The sequence below is a fragment of the Oncorhynchus kisutch genome, linkage group LG15 (assembly GCF_002021735.2).
Source record: "Oncorhynchus kisutch isolate 150728-3 linkage group LG15, Okis_V2, whole genome shotgun sequence".
Taxonomy (NCBI): Eukaryota; Metazoa; Chordata; class Actinopteri; order Salmoniformes; family Salmonidae; genus Oncorhynchus; species Oncorhynchus kisutch.
Genome location: NC_034188.2, coordinates 14,443,081 through 14,460,162, shown reverse-complemented (window position 1 = coordinate 14,460,162; position 17,082 = coordinate 14,443,081). Strand labels below are relative to the sequence as shown.

General features: G+C 49.2%; 1 protein-coding gene across 5 annotated transcripts in view; it reads right to left on the bottom strand.

Annotated features, from left to right (window-relative positions):
* Positions 1 to 8,373: 8,373 nt before the first annotated feature.
* LOC109905929 (actin-binding LIM protein 3) overlaps positions 8,374 to 17,082 on the bottom strand; it is a 93,663-nt gene continuing 84,954 nt past the window's right edge. For all 5 annotated transcript variants that reach the window (XM_031789705.1, XM_031789706.1, XM_031789707.1 and 2 more), the window contains 6 exons: positions 10,562 to 10,591; positions 10,269 to 10,321; positions 9,979 to 10,048; positions 9,859 to 9,866; positions 8,819 to 8,899; positions 8,374 to 8,652 (listed from right to left, as the gene is read on the bottom strand). In XM_031789705.1, coding sequence (XP_031645565.1) covers positions 8,539 to 8,652; positions 8,819 to 8,899; positions 9,859 to 9,866; positions 9,979 to 10,048; positions 10,269 to 10,321; positions 10,562 to 10,591 — 356 coding nt within the window. In that variant the 3' untranslated portion in view covers positions 8,374 to 8,538. The remainder of the gene's footprint in view (positions 8,653 to 8,818; positions 8,900 to 9,858; positions 9,867 to 9,978; positions 10,049 to 10,268; positions 10,322 to 10,561; positions 10,592 to 17,082) is intronic.

Genomic DNA, 17,082 nt, shown 5'->3' with positions numbered 1-17,082 from the left:
TGTGTCTCTCTCTCTGTGTCTCTCCCTCTGTCTCTCTCTCTGTGTCTCCCTCTGTCTCTCTCTCTGTGTCTCTCCCTATGTCTCTCTCTCTGTGTCTCTCCCTCTGTCTCTCTCTCTGTGTCTCTCCCTCTGTCTCTCTCTCTGGTCTCTCCCTCTGTCTCTCTCTCTGTGTCTCTCNACTAACAGTTTATAAAGTAATCCACAATAGTAAGGCAAAGCCAAAAGTCTCCTGACCTCTGTGTCTCTTCCCTCTGTGCTCTCCTCTGTGTCTCTCTCTCTGTGTCTCTCCTCTGTGGTCTCTCCCTCTGTCTCTCTCTCTCTCTGGTCTCTCTCTCTCTGTGTCTCTCCCCTGTGCTCTCTATCTGTGTCTCCCCTCTGTCTCTCTCCCTCTGTCTCTCTCCTCTCTCTGTTCTCCTCCTCTTGTCTCTCCCTCTGTCTCTCTCCCTTCTGTCTCTCTCTCTCTCTGTCCTCTTCTCTCTGGTGTCTCTCCCTCTGTGTCTCTCTCTGTCTCTCTCTCTCTGTCTCTCTCCCTCTGCCTCTCCTCTCTCTGTCTCTCTCCTCTCTCTGTCTCTCTCTCCCTCTGTCTTCTCCCCTGTCTCTTCTCTCTCTCTGTCTCTCTCCTCTCTGTGTCTCTCCCCTGTCTCCTCCTCTTCTCTCTCTCTCTCTGTCTCTCTCTCTCTGTGTCTCTCCCCTGTCTCTCTCTCTGTCTCTCCTCCCTCTGTGTCTCTCTCTCTGTGTCTCTCTCTGTCTCTCCCTCTGTCTCTCTCTCTCTCTGTCTCTCCCTCCTCTCGTGTCTCTCCCTCTGTCTCTCTCTCTCTGTCTCTCTCTCTGTGTCTCTCTGTGTCTCTCTGTGTCTCTCTGTGTCTCTCTGTGTCTCTCCCTCTGTCTCTCTCTCCTCTGTGTCTCTCCCTCTGTGTCTCTCCTCTGTCTCTCTCTCCCCTGTCTCTCTCCCTCTGTGTCTCTCCCCTGTGTCTCTCCTCTGTGTCTCTCCCTCTGTGTCTCTCCCTCTCCTCTGTGTCTCTCCCTCTGTGTCTCTCTCTGTGTCTCTCCCTCTGTCCTCTCTCTCTGTGTCTCTCCCTCTGTGTCTCTCCTCTGTGTCTCTCCCTCTGTGTCTCTCCCTCTGTGTCTCTCTCCCTCTGTGTCTCTCCCTCTGTGTCTCTCCCTCTGTGTCTCTCCCTCTGTGTCTCCCTCTGTCTCCCCTCTGTGTCTCTCCCTCTGTGTCTCTCCCTCTGTGTCTCTCCTCTGTGTCTCTCCCTGTCTCTCCCTCTGTGTCTCTCCCTCTGTCTCTCCCTCTGTGTCCTCTCCCTCTGTGTCTCTCCCTCTGTGTCTCTCTCCTCTGTGTCTCCCCTCTGTGTCTCCTCTGTCTCTCCTCTGTTCTCTCCTCTGTGTCTCTCCCTCTGTGTCTCTCCCTCTGTGTCTCCCTCTGTGTCTCTCCTCTGTGTCTCTCTCCCTCTGTGTCTCTCCTCTGTGTCTCCCTCTGTCTCTCCTCTGTGTCTCTCCTCTGTGTCTCTCCCTCTGTGTCTCTCCCTCTGTGTCTCTCCCTCTGTGTCTCTCCCTCTGTGTCTCCTCTGTGTCTCTCCCTCTGTGTCTCTCCTCTGTGTCTCTCCTCTGTGTCTCTTCTCTCTGTCTCTCTCTGTGTCTCTCCCTCTGTGTCTCTCCCTCTGTGTCTCTCTCTCTCTGTCTCTCTCTGTGTCTCTCCCTCTGTGTCTCTCCCTCTGTGTCTCTCTCTCCCTCTCTCTCTCTGTGTCTCTCTCTCTGTGTCTCTCTCTCTGTGTCTCTCTCTCTCTCTCTCTCCCTCTGTCTCTCTCTCCCTCTGTCTCTCTCTGTGTCTCTCCCTCTGTGTCTCTCCCTCTGTGTCTCTCCCTCTGTGTCTCCCTCTGTGTCTCTCCCTCTGTGTCTCTCCCTCTGTGTCTCTCCCTCTGTGTCTCTCTCTCTGTGTCTCCCTCTGTGTCTCCCTCTGTGTCTCCCTCTGTGTCTCTCCCTCTGTGTCTCTCCCTCTGTGTCTCTCCCTCTGTGTCTCTCCCTCTGTGTCTCCCTCTGTGTCTCCCTCTGTGTCTCTCCCTCTGTGTCTCTCCCTCTGTGTCTCCCTCTGTGTCTCTCCCTCTGTGTCTCCCTCTGTGTCTCCCTCTGTGTCTCTCCCTCTGTGTCTCCCTCTGTGTCTCCCTCTGTGTCTCTCCCTCTGTGTCTCTCCCTCTGTGTCTCCTCTGTGTCCCTCTGTGTCTCTCTCCCTGTGTCTCCCTCTGTGTCTCCCTCTGTGTCTCTCCCCTCGTGTCTCCCTCTGTGTCTCCCTCTGTGTCTCTCCTCTGTGTCTCCTCTGTGTCTCTCCCTCTGTGTCTCCCTCTGTGTCTCTCCCTCTTGTCTCTCTCTCTTGTCTCCCTCTGTGTCTCTCCCTTGTGTCTCCTCTGTGTCTCTCCCTCTGTGTCTCCCTCTGTGTCTCTCCTCTGTGTCTCCTCTGTGTCTCCCTCTGTGTCTCCCTCTGTGTCTCCCTCTGTGTCTCCCTCTGTGTCTCTCTGTGTCTCTCTCTGTGTCTCTCTCTGTGTCTCTCCCTCTGTCTCTCCCTCTGTGTCCTCTCTCTGTCTCTCCCTCTGTCTCTCCTCTGTGCTTCCTCTGTGTCTCTCTCTGTGTCTCTCTCGTGTCTCTCCCTCTGTCTCCCTCTGTGTCTCTCTGTGTCTCTCTCTGGTCTCTCTCTGTGTCTCTCCCTCTGTCTCTCCCTCTGTGTCTCTCCTCTGTCTCTCTCTCTCTGTCTCTCTCTCTGTGTGTCTCTCCCCTCTGTGTCCTCTCTCTCTGTGTCTCTCTCTCTGTGTCTCTCTCTCTGTGGTCTCTCTCTCTGTGTCTCTCTCTCTGTGTCTCTCTCTCTGTGTCTCTCCCTCTGTCTCTCTCTCTGTGTCTCTCCCTCTGTCTCTCTCTCTGTGTCTCTCCCTCTGTCTCTCTCTCTGTGTCTCTCCCTCTGTCTCTCTCTCTGTGTCTCTCCCTCTGTCTCTCTCTCTCTGTGTCTCTCCCTCTCTCTCTCTGTGTCTCTCTCTGTGTCTCTCCCTCTGTCTCTCCCTCTGTGTCTCTCCCTCTGTCTCTCTCTCTCTGTCTCTCTCTCTGTGTGTCTCTCCCTCTGTCTCTCCTCTCTGTGTCTCTCCTCTGTGTCTCTCTCTCTGGTGTCTCTCTCTCTGTGTCTCTCTCATCTGTGTCTCTCTCTCTGTGTCCTCTCTCTGTGTCCTCCCTCTGTCTCTCCCTCTGTGTCTCTCCCTCTGTCTCTCTCTCTGTGTCTCTCCCTCTGTCTCTCTCTCTGTGTCTCTCTCTCTGTGTCTCTCCCTGTGTCTCTCTCTCTGTGTCTCTCTCTCTGTGTCTCTCCCTCTGTGTCTCTCTCTCTGTGTCTCTCCCTCTGTGTCTCTCTCTGTGTCTCTCTCTCTGTGTCTCTCCCTCTGTCTCTCTCTCTGTGTCTCTCTCTCTGTGTCTCTCCCTCTGTGTCTCTCCCTCTGTCTCTCTCTGTGTCTCTCCCTCTGTCTCTCTCCCTCTGTGTCTCTCCCTCTGTGTCTCTCTCTGTGTCTCTCCTCTGTGTCTCCCTCTGTCTCTCTCCCTCTGTGTCTCTCTCTCTGTGTCTCCCTCTCTCTCTCTCTCTGTGTCTCTCCCTCTGTGTCTCCCTCTGTGTCTCCCTCTGTGTCTCCCTCTGTGTCTCCCTCTGTGTCTCTCTGTGTCTCTCTCTGTGTCTCTCTCTGTGTCTCTCCCTCTGTCTCTCCCTCTGTGTCTCTCTCTGTGTCTCTCCCTCTGTCTCTCCCTCTGTGTCTCTCTGTGTCTCTCTCTGTGTCTCTCTCTGTGTCTCTCCCTCTGTCTCTCCCTCTGTGTCTCTCTGTGTCTCTCTCTGTGTCTCTCTCTGTGTCTCTCCCTCTGTCTCTCCCTCTGTGTCTCTCCCTCTGTCCTCTCTCTCTCTGTCTCTCTCTCTGTGTGTCTCTCCCTCTGTGTCTCTCTCTCTGTGTCTCTCTCTCTGTGTTCTCTCTCTCTGTGTCTCTCTCTCTGTGTCTCTCTCTCTGTGTCTCTCTCTCTGTGTCTCTCTCTCTGTGTCTCTCCCTCTGTCTCTCTCGCTGTGTCTCTCCCTCTGTCTCTCTCTCTGTGTCTCTCCCTCTGTCTCTCTCTCTGTGTCTCTCCCTCTGTCTCTCTCTCTGTGTCTCTCCCTCTGTCTCTCTCTGTGTCTCTCCCTCTCTCTCTCTGTGTCTCTCTCTGTGTCTCTCCCTCCTGTCTCTCCCTCTGTGTCTCTCCCTCTGTCTCTCTCTCTCTGTCTCTCTCTCTGTGTGTCTCTCCCTCTGTGTCTCTCTCTCTGTGTCTCTCTCTCTGTGTCTCTCTCTCTGTGTCTCTCTCTCTGTGTCTCTCTCTCTGTGTCTCTCTCTCTGTGTCTCTCTCTCTGTGTCTCTCCCTCTGTCTCTCCCTCTGTGTCTCTCCCTCTGTCTCTCTCTCTGTGTCTCTCCCTCTTGCTTCTCTCTCTGTGTCTCTCTCTCTGTGCTCTCCCTGTTGTCTCTCTCTCTGTGTCTCTCTCTCTGTGTCCTCCCTCTGTGTCTCTCTCTCTGTGTCTCTCCCTCTGTGTCTCTCTCTGTGTCCTTCTCTCGTGTGTCTCTCCCTCTGTCTCTCTCTCTGTGTCTCTCTCTCTGTGTCTCTCCCTCTGTGTCTCTCCCTCTGTCTCTCTCTGTGTCTCTCCCTCTGTCTCTCTCCCTCTGTGTCTCTCCCTCTGTGTCTCTCTCTGTGTCTCTCCCTCTGTGTCTCCCTCTGTCTCTCTCCCTCTGTGTCTCTCTCTCTGTGTCTCCCTCTCTCTCCTCTCTGTGTCTCTCCCTCTGTGTCTCTCTCTGTTCTCTCTCTCCCTCTGTTGTCTCTCTCTGTCTCTCTCTCCCTCTGTGTCTCTCCCTCTGTGTCTCTCCCTCTGTCTCTCTCTCCCTCTGTCTCTCTCTGTGTCTCTCCCTCTGTCTCTCTCTGTGTCTCTCCCTCTGTCTCTCTCTCTCTCTGTGTCTCTCCCTCCCTCTGTTCTCTCCCTCTGTCTCTCTCTGTGTCTCTCCCTCCCTCTGTCTCTCTCCCTCTGTCTCTCTCTGTGTCTCTCCCTCTGTCTCTCTCTCTCTTGTGTCTCTCCTCCCTCTGTCTCTCCCTCTGTCTCTCTCTCCCCTCTGTCTCTCTCTCTGTGTCTCTCCCTCTGTCTCTCTCTCTGTGTCTCTCCCTCTGTCTCTCTCTCTGTGTCTCTCCCTCTGTCTCTCTCCCTCTGTCTCTCTCTCTGTGGTCTCTCCCTCTGTCTCGCTCTCTGTGTCTCTCCCTCTGTCTCTCTCTCTGTGTCTCTCCCTCTGTCTCTCTCTCTGTGTCTCTCCCTCTGTGTCTCTCTCTCTGTGTCTCTCTCTGTCTCTTCTCTGTGTCTCTCCCTCTGTTCTCTCTCTGTGTCTCTCCCTCTGTCTCTCTCTCTGTGTCTCTCCCTCTGTCTCTCTCTCTGTGTCTCTCCCTCTGTCTCTCTCTCTGTGTCTCTCCCTTCTGTCTCTCTCTCTGTGTCTCTCCCTCTGTCTCTCTCTCTGTGTCTCTCCCCGTCCTGTGTCTCTCTCTCTGTGTCTCTCCTCTGTCTCTCTCTCTGTGTCTCTCCCTCTGTCTCTCTCTCTGTGTCTCTCCCTCTGTCTCTCTCTCTCTGTGTCTCTCTCTCTGTGTCTCTCTCTCTGTGTCTCTCCCTCTGTCTCTCTCTCCCCTGTCTCTCTCTCCCTCTGTTCTCTCTCCCTCTGTCCTTCCCTCTGTGTCTCCCCTCTGTCTCTCTCTCCCTCTGTCTCTCTCCCCTCTGTCTCTCTCTCCCTCTGTCTCTCTCTCTGTCTCTCTCTCCCTCTCTCTTCTCTCTCCCTCTGTCTCTCTCTCTGTCTCTCTCTCCCTCTGTCTCTCCCTCTGTCTCTCTCTCCTCTGTCTCTCCCTCTGTCTCTCTCCCTTGTCTCTCTCTCTCTGTGTCTCACTCTCTGTGTCTCTCCCTCTGTCTCTCTCTCTCTGTGTCTCTCCTCTGTCTCTCTCTCCCTCTGTCTCTCTCCCTCTGTGTCTCTCCCTCTGTCTCTCTCCCTCTGTGTCTCTCCTCTGTCTCTCTCTCCCTCTGTCTCTCTCCCTCTGTGTCTCTCTCCCTCTGTCTCTCTCCCTCTGTCTCTCCTCTGTGTCTCTCTCTCTGTCTCTCTCTCCCTCTGTCTCTCTCTCCCTCTGTCTCTCTCCCTCTGTCTTCTCTCCCTCTGTCTCTCTCTCCCTCTGTCTCTCTCTCCCTCTGTCCTCTCTCCTCTGTCTCTCTCTCTCTGTCTCTCTCTCCCTCTGTCTCTCTCCCTCTGTCTCTCTCTCTCTATCTCTCTCTCCCTCTGTCTCTCTCTCCTCTGTCCCTCTCTCCCTCTGTCTCTCTCTCCCTCTGTCTCTCTCTCTCTGTCTCTCTCTCCCTCTGTACTCTCTCTCCTCTGTCCTCTCTCTCTGTCTCTCTCTCTCGTCTCTCTCTCCTCTGGTCTCTCTCTCCCTCCTCCCTCTGTGCCTCTCTCCCTCTGTGTCTCTCTCTCTGTCTCTCCCTCTGTGTCTCTCTCTCTGTCTCTCTCTCCCTCTGTCTCTCTCTCCCTCTGTCTCTCTCCCTCTGTGTCTCTCTCTCTGTGTCTCTCCTCTGTCTCTCTTCCTCTGTCTCTCTCCCTCTGTCCTCTCTCTCTCTCTGTCTCTCTCCCTCTGTGTCCTGTCCTCTGTCTCTCTCGTCCTCTGTGTCCTCTCTCTGTCTCTCCTCTGTGCTCTCTCCCTCTCCCTCTGGTCTCTCCCTCTGTCTCTCCCTCTGTGTCTCTCCCTCTGTCTCTCTCTCCCTCTGTGCTCTCTCCCTCTGTCTCTCTCCCTCTGTGCTCTCTCCCTCTGTCCTCTCTCCCCTCTGTCTCTCTCCATCTTGTCTCTCTCCCTCGGGTCTCTCTCCTCTGTCTCTCTCTCCTCTGTCTCTCTCTCCTCTGTCTCTCTCTCCCTCTGTCTCTCTCTCTCTGTCTCTCTCTCCCTCTGTCTCTCTCTCCCTCTGTCTCTCTCTCTCTCTGTCTCTCTCCCTCTGTCTCTCTCCCTCTGTCTCTCTCTCTCTGTCTCCTCTCCTCTGTCTCTCTCTCCCTCTGTCTCTCCTCTGTCTCTCTCTCTGTCTCTCTCTCTCTGTCTCTCCCTCTGTCTCTCTCTCCCTCTGTCTCTCTCTCTCTGTCTCTCTCTCCCTCTGTCTCTCTCTCCCTCTGTCTCTCTCTCCTCTGTCTCTCTCCCTCTGTGTCTCTCTCTCTGTGTCTCTCCCTCTGTCTCTCTCTCCCTCTGTCTCTCTCCCTCTGTCTCTCTCTCTCTCTGTCTCTCTCCCTCTGTGTCTCTCCTCTGTCTCTCTCTCCCTCTGTGTCTCTCTCTCTGTCTCTCCCTCTGTGTCTCTCCCTCTGTCTCTCTCTCCCTCTGTGTCTCTCCCTCTGTCTCTCTCTCCCTCTGTGTCTCTCCCTCTGTCTCTCTCTCTGTGTCTCTCCTCTGTCTCTCTCTCCCTCTGTCTCTCTCCCTCTGTCTCTCTCTCTCTCTGTCTCTCTCCCTCTGTCTCTCTCTCCCTCTGTCTCTCTCTCCCTCTGTCTCTCTCTCCCTCTGTCTCTCTCTCCCTCTGTCTCTCTCTCCCTCTGTCTCTCTCTCCCTCTGTCTCTCTCTCTCTCTGTCTCTCTCTCCCTCTGTCTCTCTCTCCCTCTGTCTCTCTCTCCCTCTGTCTCTCTCTCTCTCTCTCTGGACCCTGTGGTGAGCGTTTAGTTCAGTCTGTGGCAGTGAGATTACACATTCCCCTCGCTTCCTCTGTCTGTCTGCCTGTCTGTCTCTCTCTCTCTCTCTGTATGTCTGTCTTTCTGCAGCAACACTCTCGTTCTGCTGTAAATTCTCTCTCTCTCTATCGCTCTCTATCTCTGTTGTCATTAACAGTCTGTCTCTCTCTATCTATCTCTGTTGTCATTAACAGTCTGTCTCTCTCTATCTATCTCTGTTGTCATTAACAGTCTCTCTCTCGCTCTCTCGCTTTCTCTCTCTGTTTTCATTAAGTCTCCCTCTCTCTCTCTCTCTCTCTCTCTCTCTGATTTCATTCACAGTCTCTCTCTCTCTCTCTTCTGTTTTCATTAACAGTCTGTCTCTCTCTCTCTATCTATCTCTATTGTCATTAACAGTCTGTCTCTCTCTATCTATCTCTGTTGTCATTAACAGTCTGTCTCTCTCTATCTATCTATCTATCTATCTATCTATCTATCTATCTATCTATCTATCTATCTATCTATCTATCTATCTATCTATCTATCTATCTATCTATCTCTGTTGTCATTAACAGTCTGTCTCTCTCTATCTATCTCTGTTGTCAGTAACAGTCTGTCTCTCTCTATCTATCTCTGTTGTCATTAACAGTCTGTCTCTCTCTATCTATCTCTGTTGTCATTAACAGTCTGTCTCTCTCTATCTATCTCTGTTGTCATTAACAGTCTGTCTCTATCTCTATTGTCATTAACAGTCTATCTTTCTTTAATTAGAACAGTTTCTCTTTCTCAATTTCCTCTAATTGTCTCTCTCTCTCCATGGTTAGAAGAGTCGGGCCTGTTTCTTCATTTCATTCCTCTTCCAGAGAGCCAGCCGGTCAAACTCTGCCACGGTCATCCCAAACACCTGTAGGAACTCCTCGGGACTCAGATGACGCTGGAAAACAGAGAAACACAGGGAGACACTGTAGTATGACTCATGTAGACTATGTGGATAATGTCTGGAATAGTGACCTTTAACTTTTCGTAAGGATAGGAGGCGACATTGAACAGATTATTTAACGGAAAATCAACCACCAAACTAAACCAGATCTTAACCTCACCTCTAGTCTGGCTCTGTCCACATCTTTAGGCACTCTGTGTCGCCCCCTGGTGGTCACGATCAGCGCTTCATACGGGTAAACCTGCAACGGACAGGTCAGATAGAGTTAGATGATATTTGTAGTCAACAGGGTTGGGGTCAAATCAGGAAGTACACTTAAATTCCAATTCCTATTCTGATAATACTTGGAATTTCATGGTATTTCCTGAATTGATTACAGTCAAATGGAATTGACCCCAAACCACGTGAGATGAAAAGCTCCAGCAGATGTCTCAGTCATAAAATAGCTGTTTTCTTTGTAATCACAGCATGGAACCCATTGTATGGAACATAGCAGAGATGTTCTATAGAATGAGATGATTATTGGCGGCCCTTCCATTTACTCTCTCTCATCAAGTCTCTCTTAACCTCTCCTCATACGGACTGGAAGCAGCATTTGGAATTTGTGACACAAAGTTTATCGAAAGGTCAGGATGGGCTGAGAGAAATGTCCAGTGACCTCTTGCCCCGGAAGCTCTTTGTTATGCCAGTACATGTCCTGTTAGAATTCTTTAAGAATGCATTCTTCCTTCCTCTCTCCCTTGAAGAGAAAATTCCTAATCTGACATAGCTGGGTGAAAGCAATTTCTTAAAGTTATTCATTTGTGTTAGTTCAGTGATTACTTCAAGGAAGGGAGGAGTAAAGGGTGTGTTTTTAATGTATTCCAAAAGGGCCCAGGTGCTGACTGTGGAAGCTGCCCTGTGACCTACAGTAAGACCCTTTGACTAGGGCAACTTAGGGCAGGATGCCATAATTCTACCGCTGCTTCCTCTGGTAGGGTCATTGAGCCAGGAGAGAGAGAGAGCAGCTATACTGTCCTATAGTGTTCTATTGCCTTTGTATGAACAAACCCCAGTCTTTGTGATCCAGTAGGAATTGTCTTTCTCCCCACCAGTGGTTCCTCACACACCACTTAAGAGGACAGTCTTACATCCTTCTGACTATTGTAGCCTACTGCTTGACAGTCCACTCCACTTTACAATCAATTTTCAGACCCTTACCTTGTATTCTGTAGAAGAGAAAAATAGGAAAAATTCCCGATTACAATCATGCAATAAGGAAACCACAATGTTATAAATGTATTGAGACCTCAACACAGGGTGGTTACACAGCCCTCCTACCTCTGGTTCCCCAGTTGACTTCACTGCTGCTGTCATACTGTTGGTAGTAGTCTGCGGCTGCACTCTGGGGCTGCAGGGATACACAGAGAGACCTGTTAGTGATGCTACAGCTGTGTTTGTCAAGTAAGCATGCAATGCAACTAGGAGGTCAACTTGAATTACAGCCTTCTACAGTATGTAAATCATTTTTGGTTGCTGTCTCCAAGAAATAGGTCTCTCTGTCGAAAGATACTTTAATCTCAATAGATTTGACCATAACTGTATAAATAAAGAATAGTGTTGGTGGTCACCCTGTTGACACTGTTCCGCCTGTATCCTGGTAGAGAGGCTGATTTGTACGAATCTAGAAAACATGAATGCAATCAATCAATCCAGTTTATTTATAAAGCCCTTTTTACAGAAGTTGTCATACTTGCTTTACAGTTGGGGGTCATATATACATGTCAAAATATCAGAGCAGGTCAGGAAAGAGAGGCACGAACACCTGATCGACTTCATGTCTCTCTCATCAATGTACAGTAGAGGGCGATGTTTACAAACATATAGATTTCATGTATGTAATGCTGTTTAATGTTGTACTCACCATTGTCTAGGCTGTAATTGGATCGAGGAGCTGAAAGAGAGAAAGGAGAGAACAGGATTACTGAAAGAGCGAGAGAGAGAGAGAGAGACAGAGAGAGAACGAGGAAACAAGGCAATCAAACAAGCTACGCGTCAGTATAGAGACAAAGTAGTGTCGCAATTCAACGGCTCAGACATGAGAGGTATGTGGCAGGGTCTACAGTCACCGTCGCGGACCACAATGTCCTGCTCCCAGACAAACTAAACAACTTCTTTGCTCGCTTTGAGGTCAATACAGTGCCAACGACACAGCCTGCTACCAAAACCTGCGGTCTCTCCTTCACCGCAGCCAACGGAAGTAAAGCATTTAAACGTGTTAACCCTCGCAAGGCTGCCGGCCCAGACGGCATCCCTAGCCGTGTCCTCAGAGCATGTGCAGACCAGCTGGCTGGTGTGTTTACAGACATATTCAATCAATCCTTGTTCCAGTTCTCAAGAAAGCTAAGGTAACTGAACTAAATGACTATCACCCCGTAGCACTCACCTCCGTCATCATGAAGTGCTTTGAGAGACTAGTCAAGCATCATATCACCTCCACCCTACCTGACACCCTAGACCCACTCTAATTTGCATACTGCCCCAATAGGTCCACAGATGACGCAATCACAATCACACTGTCCTAACCCACCTGGACAAGAGGACTACCTATGTAAGAATGCTGTTCATCGACTACAGCTCAGCATTTAACACCATAGTACCCTCCAAACTCGTCATTAATCTCGAGACCCTGGGTCTCGACCCCGCACTGTGCACTTGGGTCCTAGACTACCTGACGAGCCGCCCCCAGGTGGTGAGGGTAGGAAACAACATCTCCACCCCGCTGATCCTCAACACTGGGGCCCCACAAGGGTGCATTCTGAGCCCTCTCCTGTACTCCCTGTTCACCCATGACTGCGTGGCCATGCACGCCTCCAACTCAATCATCAAGTTTGCAGACAATACTACAGTGGTAGGCCTGATTACCAAGAATGACGGGAAGGCCTACAGGGAGGAGGTGAGGGCCCTCGGAGTGTGGTGTCAGGATAATAACCTCACACTCAACGTCAACAAAACAAAGGAGATGATCGTGGACTTCAGGAAACAGGAGAGGGTGCACCCCCCTATCCACATCGATGGGACAGTAGTGAAGAAGGTGGAAAGTTTTAAGTTCCTCGGCGTACACATCACGGACAAACTGAATTGGTCCACCCACACAGACAGCATCGTGAAGAAGGCGCAGCAGCGCCTCTTCAACCTCAGGCCGAAGAAATTCGGCTTGTCACCAAAAACACTCACAAACTTTTACAGATGCACAATCGAGAGCATCCTGTCGGGCTGTATCACCGCCTGATACAGCAGCTGCTCCGCCCACAACCGTATGGCTCTCCAGAGGGTAGTGAGGTCTGCACAACACATCACCGACGGCAAACTACCTGTCCTCCAGGACACCTACACCACCCGATGTCACAGGAAGGCCATAAAGATCATTAAGGACAACAACCACCTGAGCCACTGCCTGTTCACCCTGCTATCATCCAGAAGGCGAGGTCAGTACAGGTGCATTAAAGTTGGGACCGAGAGACTGAAAAACAGCTTTTATCTCAAGGCCATCTGACTGTTAAACAGCCATCACTAACATTGAGTGGCTGCTGCCAACATACTGACTCAATTTCTAGTCACTTTAAACTATGCCACTTTATATCATGTTTACATACCCTACACTACTCATCTCAAATGTAAATACTGTACTCTATACCATCTATTGCTTCTTGCCTATGCCGTTCAGCCATCGCTTATTCATATATATTTTTAAGTACATATTCTTATTCATTCCTTTACACTTGTGTGTATAAGGTAGTTGATATGAAATTGTTAGATTACTTGTTAGATATTACTGCATGGTCGGAACTAGAAGCACAAGCATTTCGACTACACTCGCATTAACATCTGCTAACCATGTGTATGTGACAAATTCATTTTGATTTGATTTGAAGAGCGAGAGAGACAGAGAGAAAGAGAGAGAGAAAAAGACAGAGAGAGAGAGAGAGTCGGATCTGGCTAAAAATACTTGAATCAGTCATAGAGCCCATTGACCTTTATGGTTGTGAGGTCTGGGGTCCGCTCACCAACCAAGATTTCACAAAATGGGACAAACACCAAATTGAGACTCTGCATGCAGAATTCTGCAAAAATATCCTCCGTGTACAACGTAGAACACTAAATAATGCATGCAGAGCCGATAGGCCGATATCCGCTAATGATCAAAATCCAGAAAAGAGCCATTCAATTCTACAACCACCTAAAAGGAAGCGATTCCCAAACCTTCCATAACAAAGCCATCACCTACAGAGAGATGAACCTGGAGAAAAGTCCCCTAAGCAAGCTAGTCCTGGAGCTCTGTTCACAAACACAAACACACCCCACAGAGTCCCAAGACAGCAGCACATTTAGACCCAATCAAATCATGAGAAAACAAAAAGATAATTACTTGACACATTGGAAAGAATGAACAAAAAAACTGAGCAAACTAGAATGCTATTTGGCCATAAACAGAGAGTACACAGTGGCAGAATACCTGACCACTGTGACTGACTCAAACTTAAGGAAAGCTTTGACTATGTACAGACTCAGTGAGCATAGCCTTGCTATTGCGAAAGGCCGCCATAGGCAGACATGGCTCTCAAGAGAAGACAGGTTATGTGCTCACTGCCCACAAAATGAGGTGGAAACTGAGATGCACTTCCTAACCTCCTGTCCAATGTATGACCATATTAGAGACACATATTTCCCTCAGATTTCACAGATCCACAGAGAATTCGAAAACAAACCCAATTTTGATAAACTCCCATATCTACTGGGTGAAATTCCACAGTGTGCCATCACAGCAGCAAGATGTGTGACCTGTTGCCACGAGAAAAGGGCAACAAGTGAAGAACAAACACCATTGTAAATACAACCCATATTTATGCTTATTTATTTTCCCTTGTGTACTTTAACCATTTGTACATCGTTACAACACTGTATATATACGTAATATGACATTTGTAATGTCTTTATAGTTTTGAAACTTTATTGTTTTGAAAGAGAGAGAGAGAGAGAGAGAGAGAGAGAGAGAGAGAGAGAGAGAGAGAGAGAGAGAGAGAGAGAGACAGAGAGGCAGAGAGACAGAGAGAACCTCCTAAGAAATTTGACAAAGGCCTTCATTCAGCTAGAGAAGAGTTTCACAGCAGAGTTTCTAAACCCAGAGGCACATCTTTGTGAGACTTCCGCGGAAACGCTTGCAAAAAAGACCAGGTCAGGGTTAGTTGTTAACCTCTCAATCTAAAGGCACAACCTAGATTTCGAACCAATGTCTAAAGTGGTTAAACATGTTATTACTCCAACCTCATGAATTGAAACTGACATGTTTCAATTCATATACCAATCCCACTGCAGTGTTTGTGGTCTGTGCCTCCCCATCCTATTCCCCTCCCCTTCCTTCTGAGCCGATTTAATGAGAGACAGAAGAATGAGAAGCATGTCACCTCTTATTATTCACAAATAAACCACAGTATGGGACGTCATTATTATGAAGTGAGGTAAGGGCATAGACTCTCCGTCTAAACATGCATTATAAAGTCGCCACAATCTGACTAGGGGAAAAAATGACAGTTTCAGAGGCAATGTCAAATGGTTGATGTACCCAGAGAGACCAGCTCACTGGTTTCTCTTCATCTTGTTGAACGCTGCTGAGACCTTAACTAAAGATATCGGTTTAAAAGCTGATAGTGTTTTTATACACTTTTATTTGCTGTGAGCGCTGCTGTCTGTCCCGGGGGAGAGACGCGAAAGCCCAGCTACCCTGCTGGCTCGGCGGTCTCAAATGGAGACGTTTCCAGCGCTGCATGGGCTGTGTTTACTTTGCTTGGTTCCTGGACAATGTGGACCACGTTGACTTTCAATGCAGCAACTGCTTGCTTGCGGAGGACAACAGGGGTGAAGTAGCTACTTTTAGGAAGCAAGTAGCGAACCTCCACAAGCTACTGGGGAACCCACACCAACCTACTTTTTTATTTTTCTTCCACCTCAGTAGCTGGACGCCACTCTGGTCTGATGGAAGTTTCACCCCCATGGCGGCTCTCCACAGCCCCATCCTTGAAGGGATCTCCCCCTTCCCTGGGGAACAGAGCTGTTCTCGACCCAACCAACCAGCCATGGAGGTACGTGACTTGCCATGGAAGTCGAAGACAGTGTCCTCTGGCAACGTGGTCTCCATGGAGATGTTGAGCCCGGAACTGACACAGACCAGAAACGGCTGATTCCAGAGGTTCCGGCGCCTTCGTCCTTGGTGCCTTCCCAATCAAGATCGGATCCGGAGGTACCTGTGTCTTCGTCCTTGGTGCCTTCCCAATCAAGATCGGAACCGGAGGTACCTGCGTCTTCGTCCTTGGTGCCTTCCCAATCAAGATCGGATCCGGAGGTACCTGTGTCTTCGTCCTTGGTGGCTTCCCAATCAAGATCGGATCTGGAGGTACCTGTGTCTTCGTCCTTGGTGCCTTCCCAATCAAGATCGGATCCGGAGGTACCTGTGTCTTCGTCCTTGGTGGCTTTCCAATCAAGATCAGATCCGGAGGTACCTGTGTCTTCGTCCTTGGTGGCTTCCCAATCAAGATCGGATCCAGAGGTACCTGTGTCTTCGTTATCGGTTCTGTCTCCCTCTCTGGTGGCTTCTACCTCGGGTTCAGATCCTCGGAGCTCCAGTCCCTGAGGCTGCCTGAGAGAACGGCCCATTCGACAACATCGGCAGATCTATGGTGAGAAACATCTCGGTCCCCAAGGCAAAAACCCTGTGCTTGTCACACCCTGATCTGTTTCACCTGTCTTTGTGGTTGTCTCCACCCACCTCCAGGTGTGACCTGTTTTCCTCATTAGTCCCTGGGTACTTATTCCTGTGTTCACTGCTTGTCTGTTGCCAGTTCGTCTTGTTTGTCAAGTCAACCAGTGTGTTTTTCCCAGTCTCCTGCTTTTTCCTTCTCACTGTTTTTTCTAGTCTCCCGGTTGTGACCCTTGCCCGTCTGGATTCTGAACCCGCCTGCCTGACCATTCTGCCTGCCCTGACCTCAAGCCAGCCTGCCACTCTGTACCTTCTGGAATTTGACCTGGTTTTGATATTTTGCCTGTCCACGACCATTCTCTTGCCTACCCCTTGGAATATAATAAATATCAGAGACGAACCATCTGCCTCCCGTGTCTGCCTCTGGGTCTCGCCTTGTGCACTTATAGTGCTACCCAGGAGCACGAGTACGGAACATAACAAGGCTGCTTCTGACTGTTCTACCACAGATGCCGGGAGCTGACACTGTCGTTGTAAGGGGTTTCCTGTGGTGAAGTAGAGGTGGAACAAAACGCAGCGTGGTGGTTACTCATGTTTCTTTAATAAAGACTATACATGAATAAACTAACAAAACAATGTGTGAAAACCTAAACAGTCCTATCTGGTGCAAACACAGAGACAGGAACAATCACCCACAAACACACAGTGAAACCCAGGCTACCTAAATATGGTTCCCAATCAGACACAATGACTAACACCTGCCTCTGATTGAAAACCATATCAGGCCAGACATAGAAATAGACAAACAAGACATCCAACATAGAATGCCCACTCAGATCACACCCTGACCAACCAAAACATAGAAACATACAAAGCAAACTATGGTCAGGGTGTGACAGTCGTAGTCCATGTGGGGTCAAACGACATCAGGAGGGCTAGCTCGGAACATTTGACAATGGATTTTAAAGAACTGATTTTAGCATTAAAAGACTCCAAAAAACTGCCAATAATTTCAGGTCCAGTACCATCGTTGGGCCGCGGGTAAGAACGATTCAGCAGGCTACTGGCATTACACATCTGGCTAAAAGACTACTGTAGCTCTGCTGGAGTCACTGTTATTGCTAACTTTGTCACCTTCTGGAAACAGAAGATACTCTACAGGAATGACGGAGTTTATCCAAATCATCTGGCTCCTGGACTCTGTCCATGCACTTCAAGGCTACGTTGAAACAATGACTGGTAAATGATCCAAGACCAGCTCAGTTAATCCCTACCATTGTGACAATGAGTCGTCATAATGCTGCATCAAATGTACATGATCTTAGGGGCATTGGCAAACGCAATGTAAGCAATTTAATTTATGTACCCCTAATTGCACCGAATACATCTGTTTATCCTACAGCTATTGTAAGCAGTAATCATGAGCCTATAAAACAGAGTTACACTGAGGTGCTGTGCATTAGTAGGAAGACTCCAATGTAAATAACATGAGTAAGTCTACCTCTGATAAGCTTCCCAGTAAAGCATTAAAAACAATCAAGCAACCCAGAAAAGTGCTAAAAATAGCCAATATTAACATATGTAGCCTAAGAAACAAGGTCCATGAAGTCAATAACTTGCTTGTAACAGATGACATTCATATTCTATCTCTGAAACTCACTTAGATAAATCTTCTTGCTACTAGCAATCCC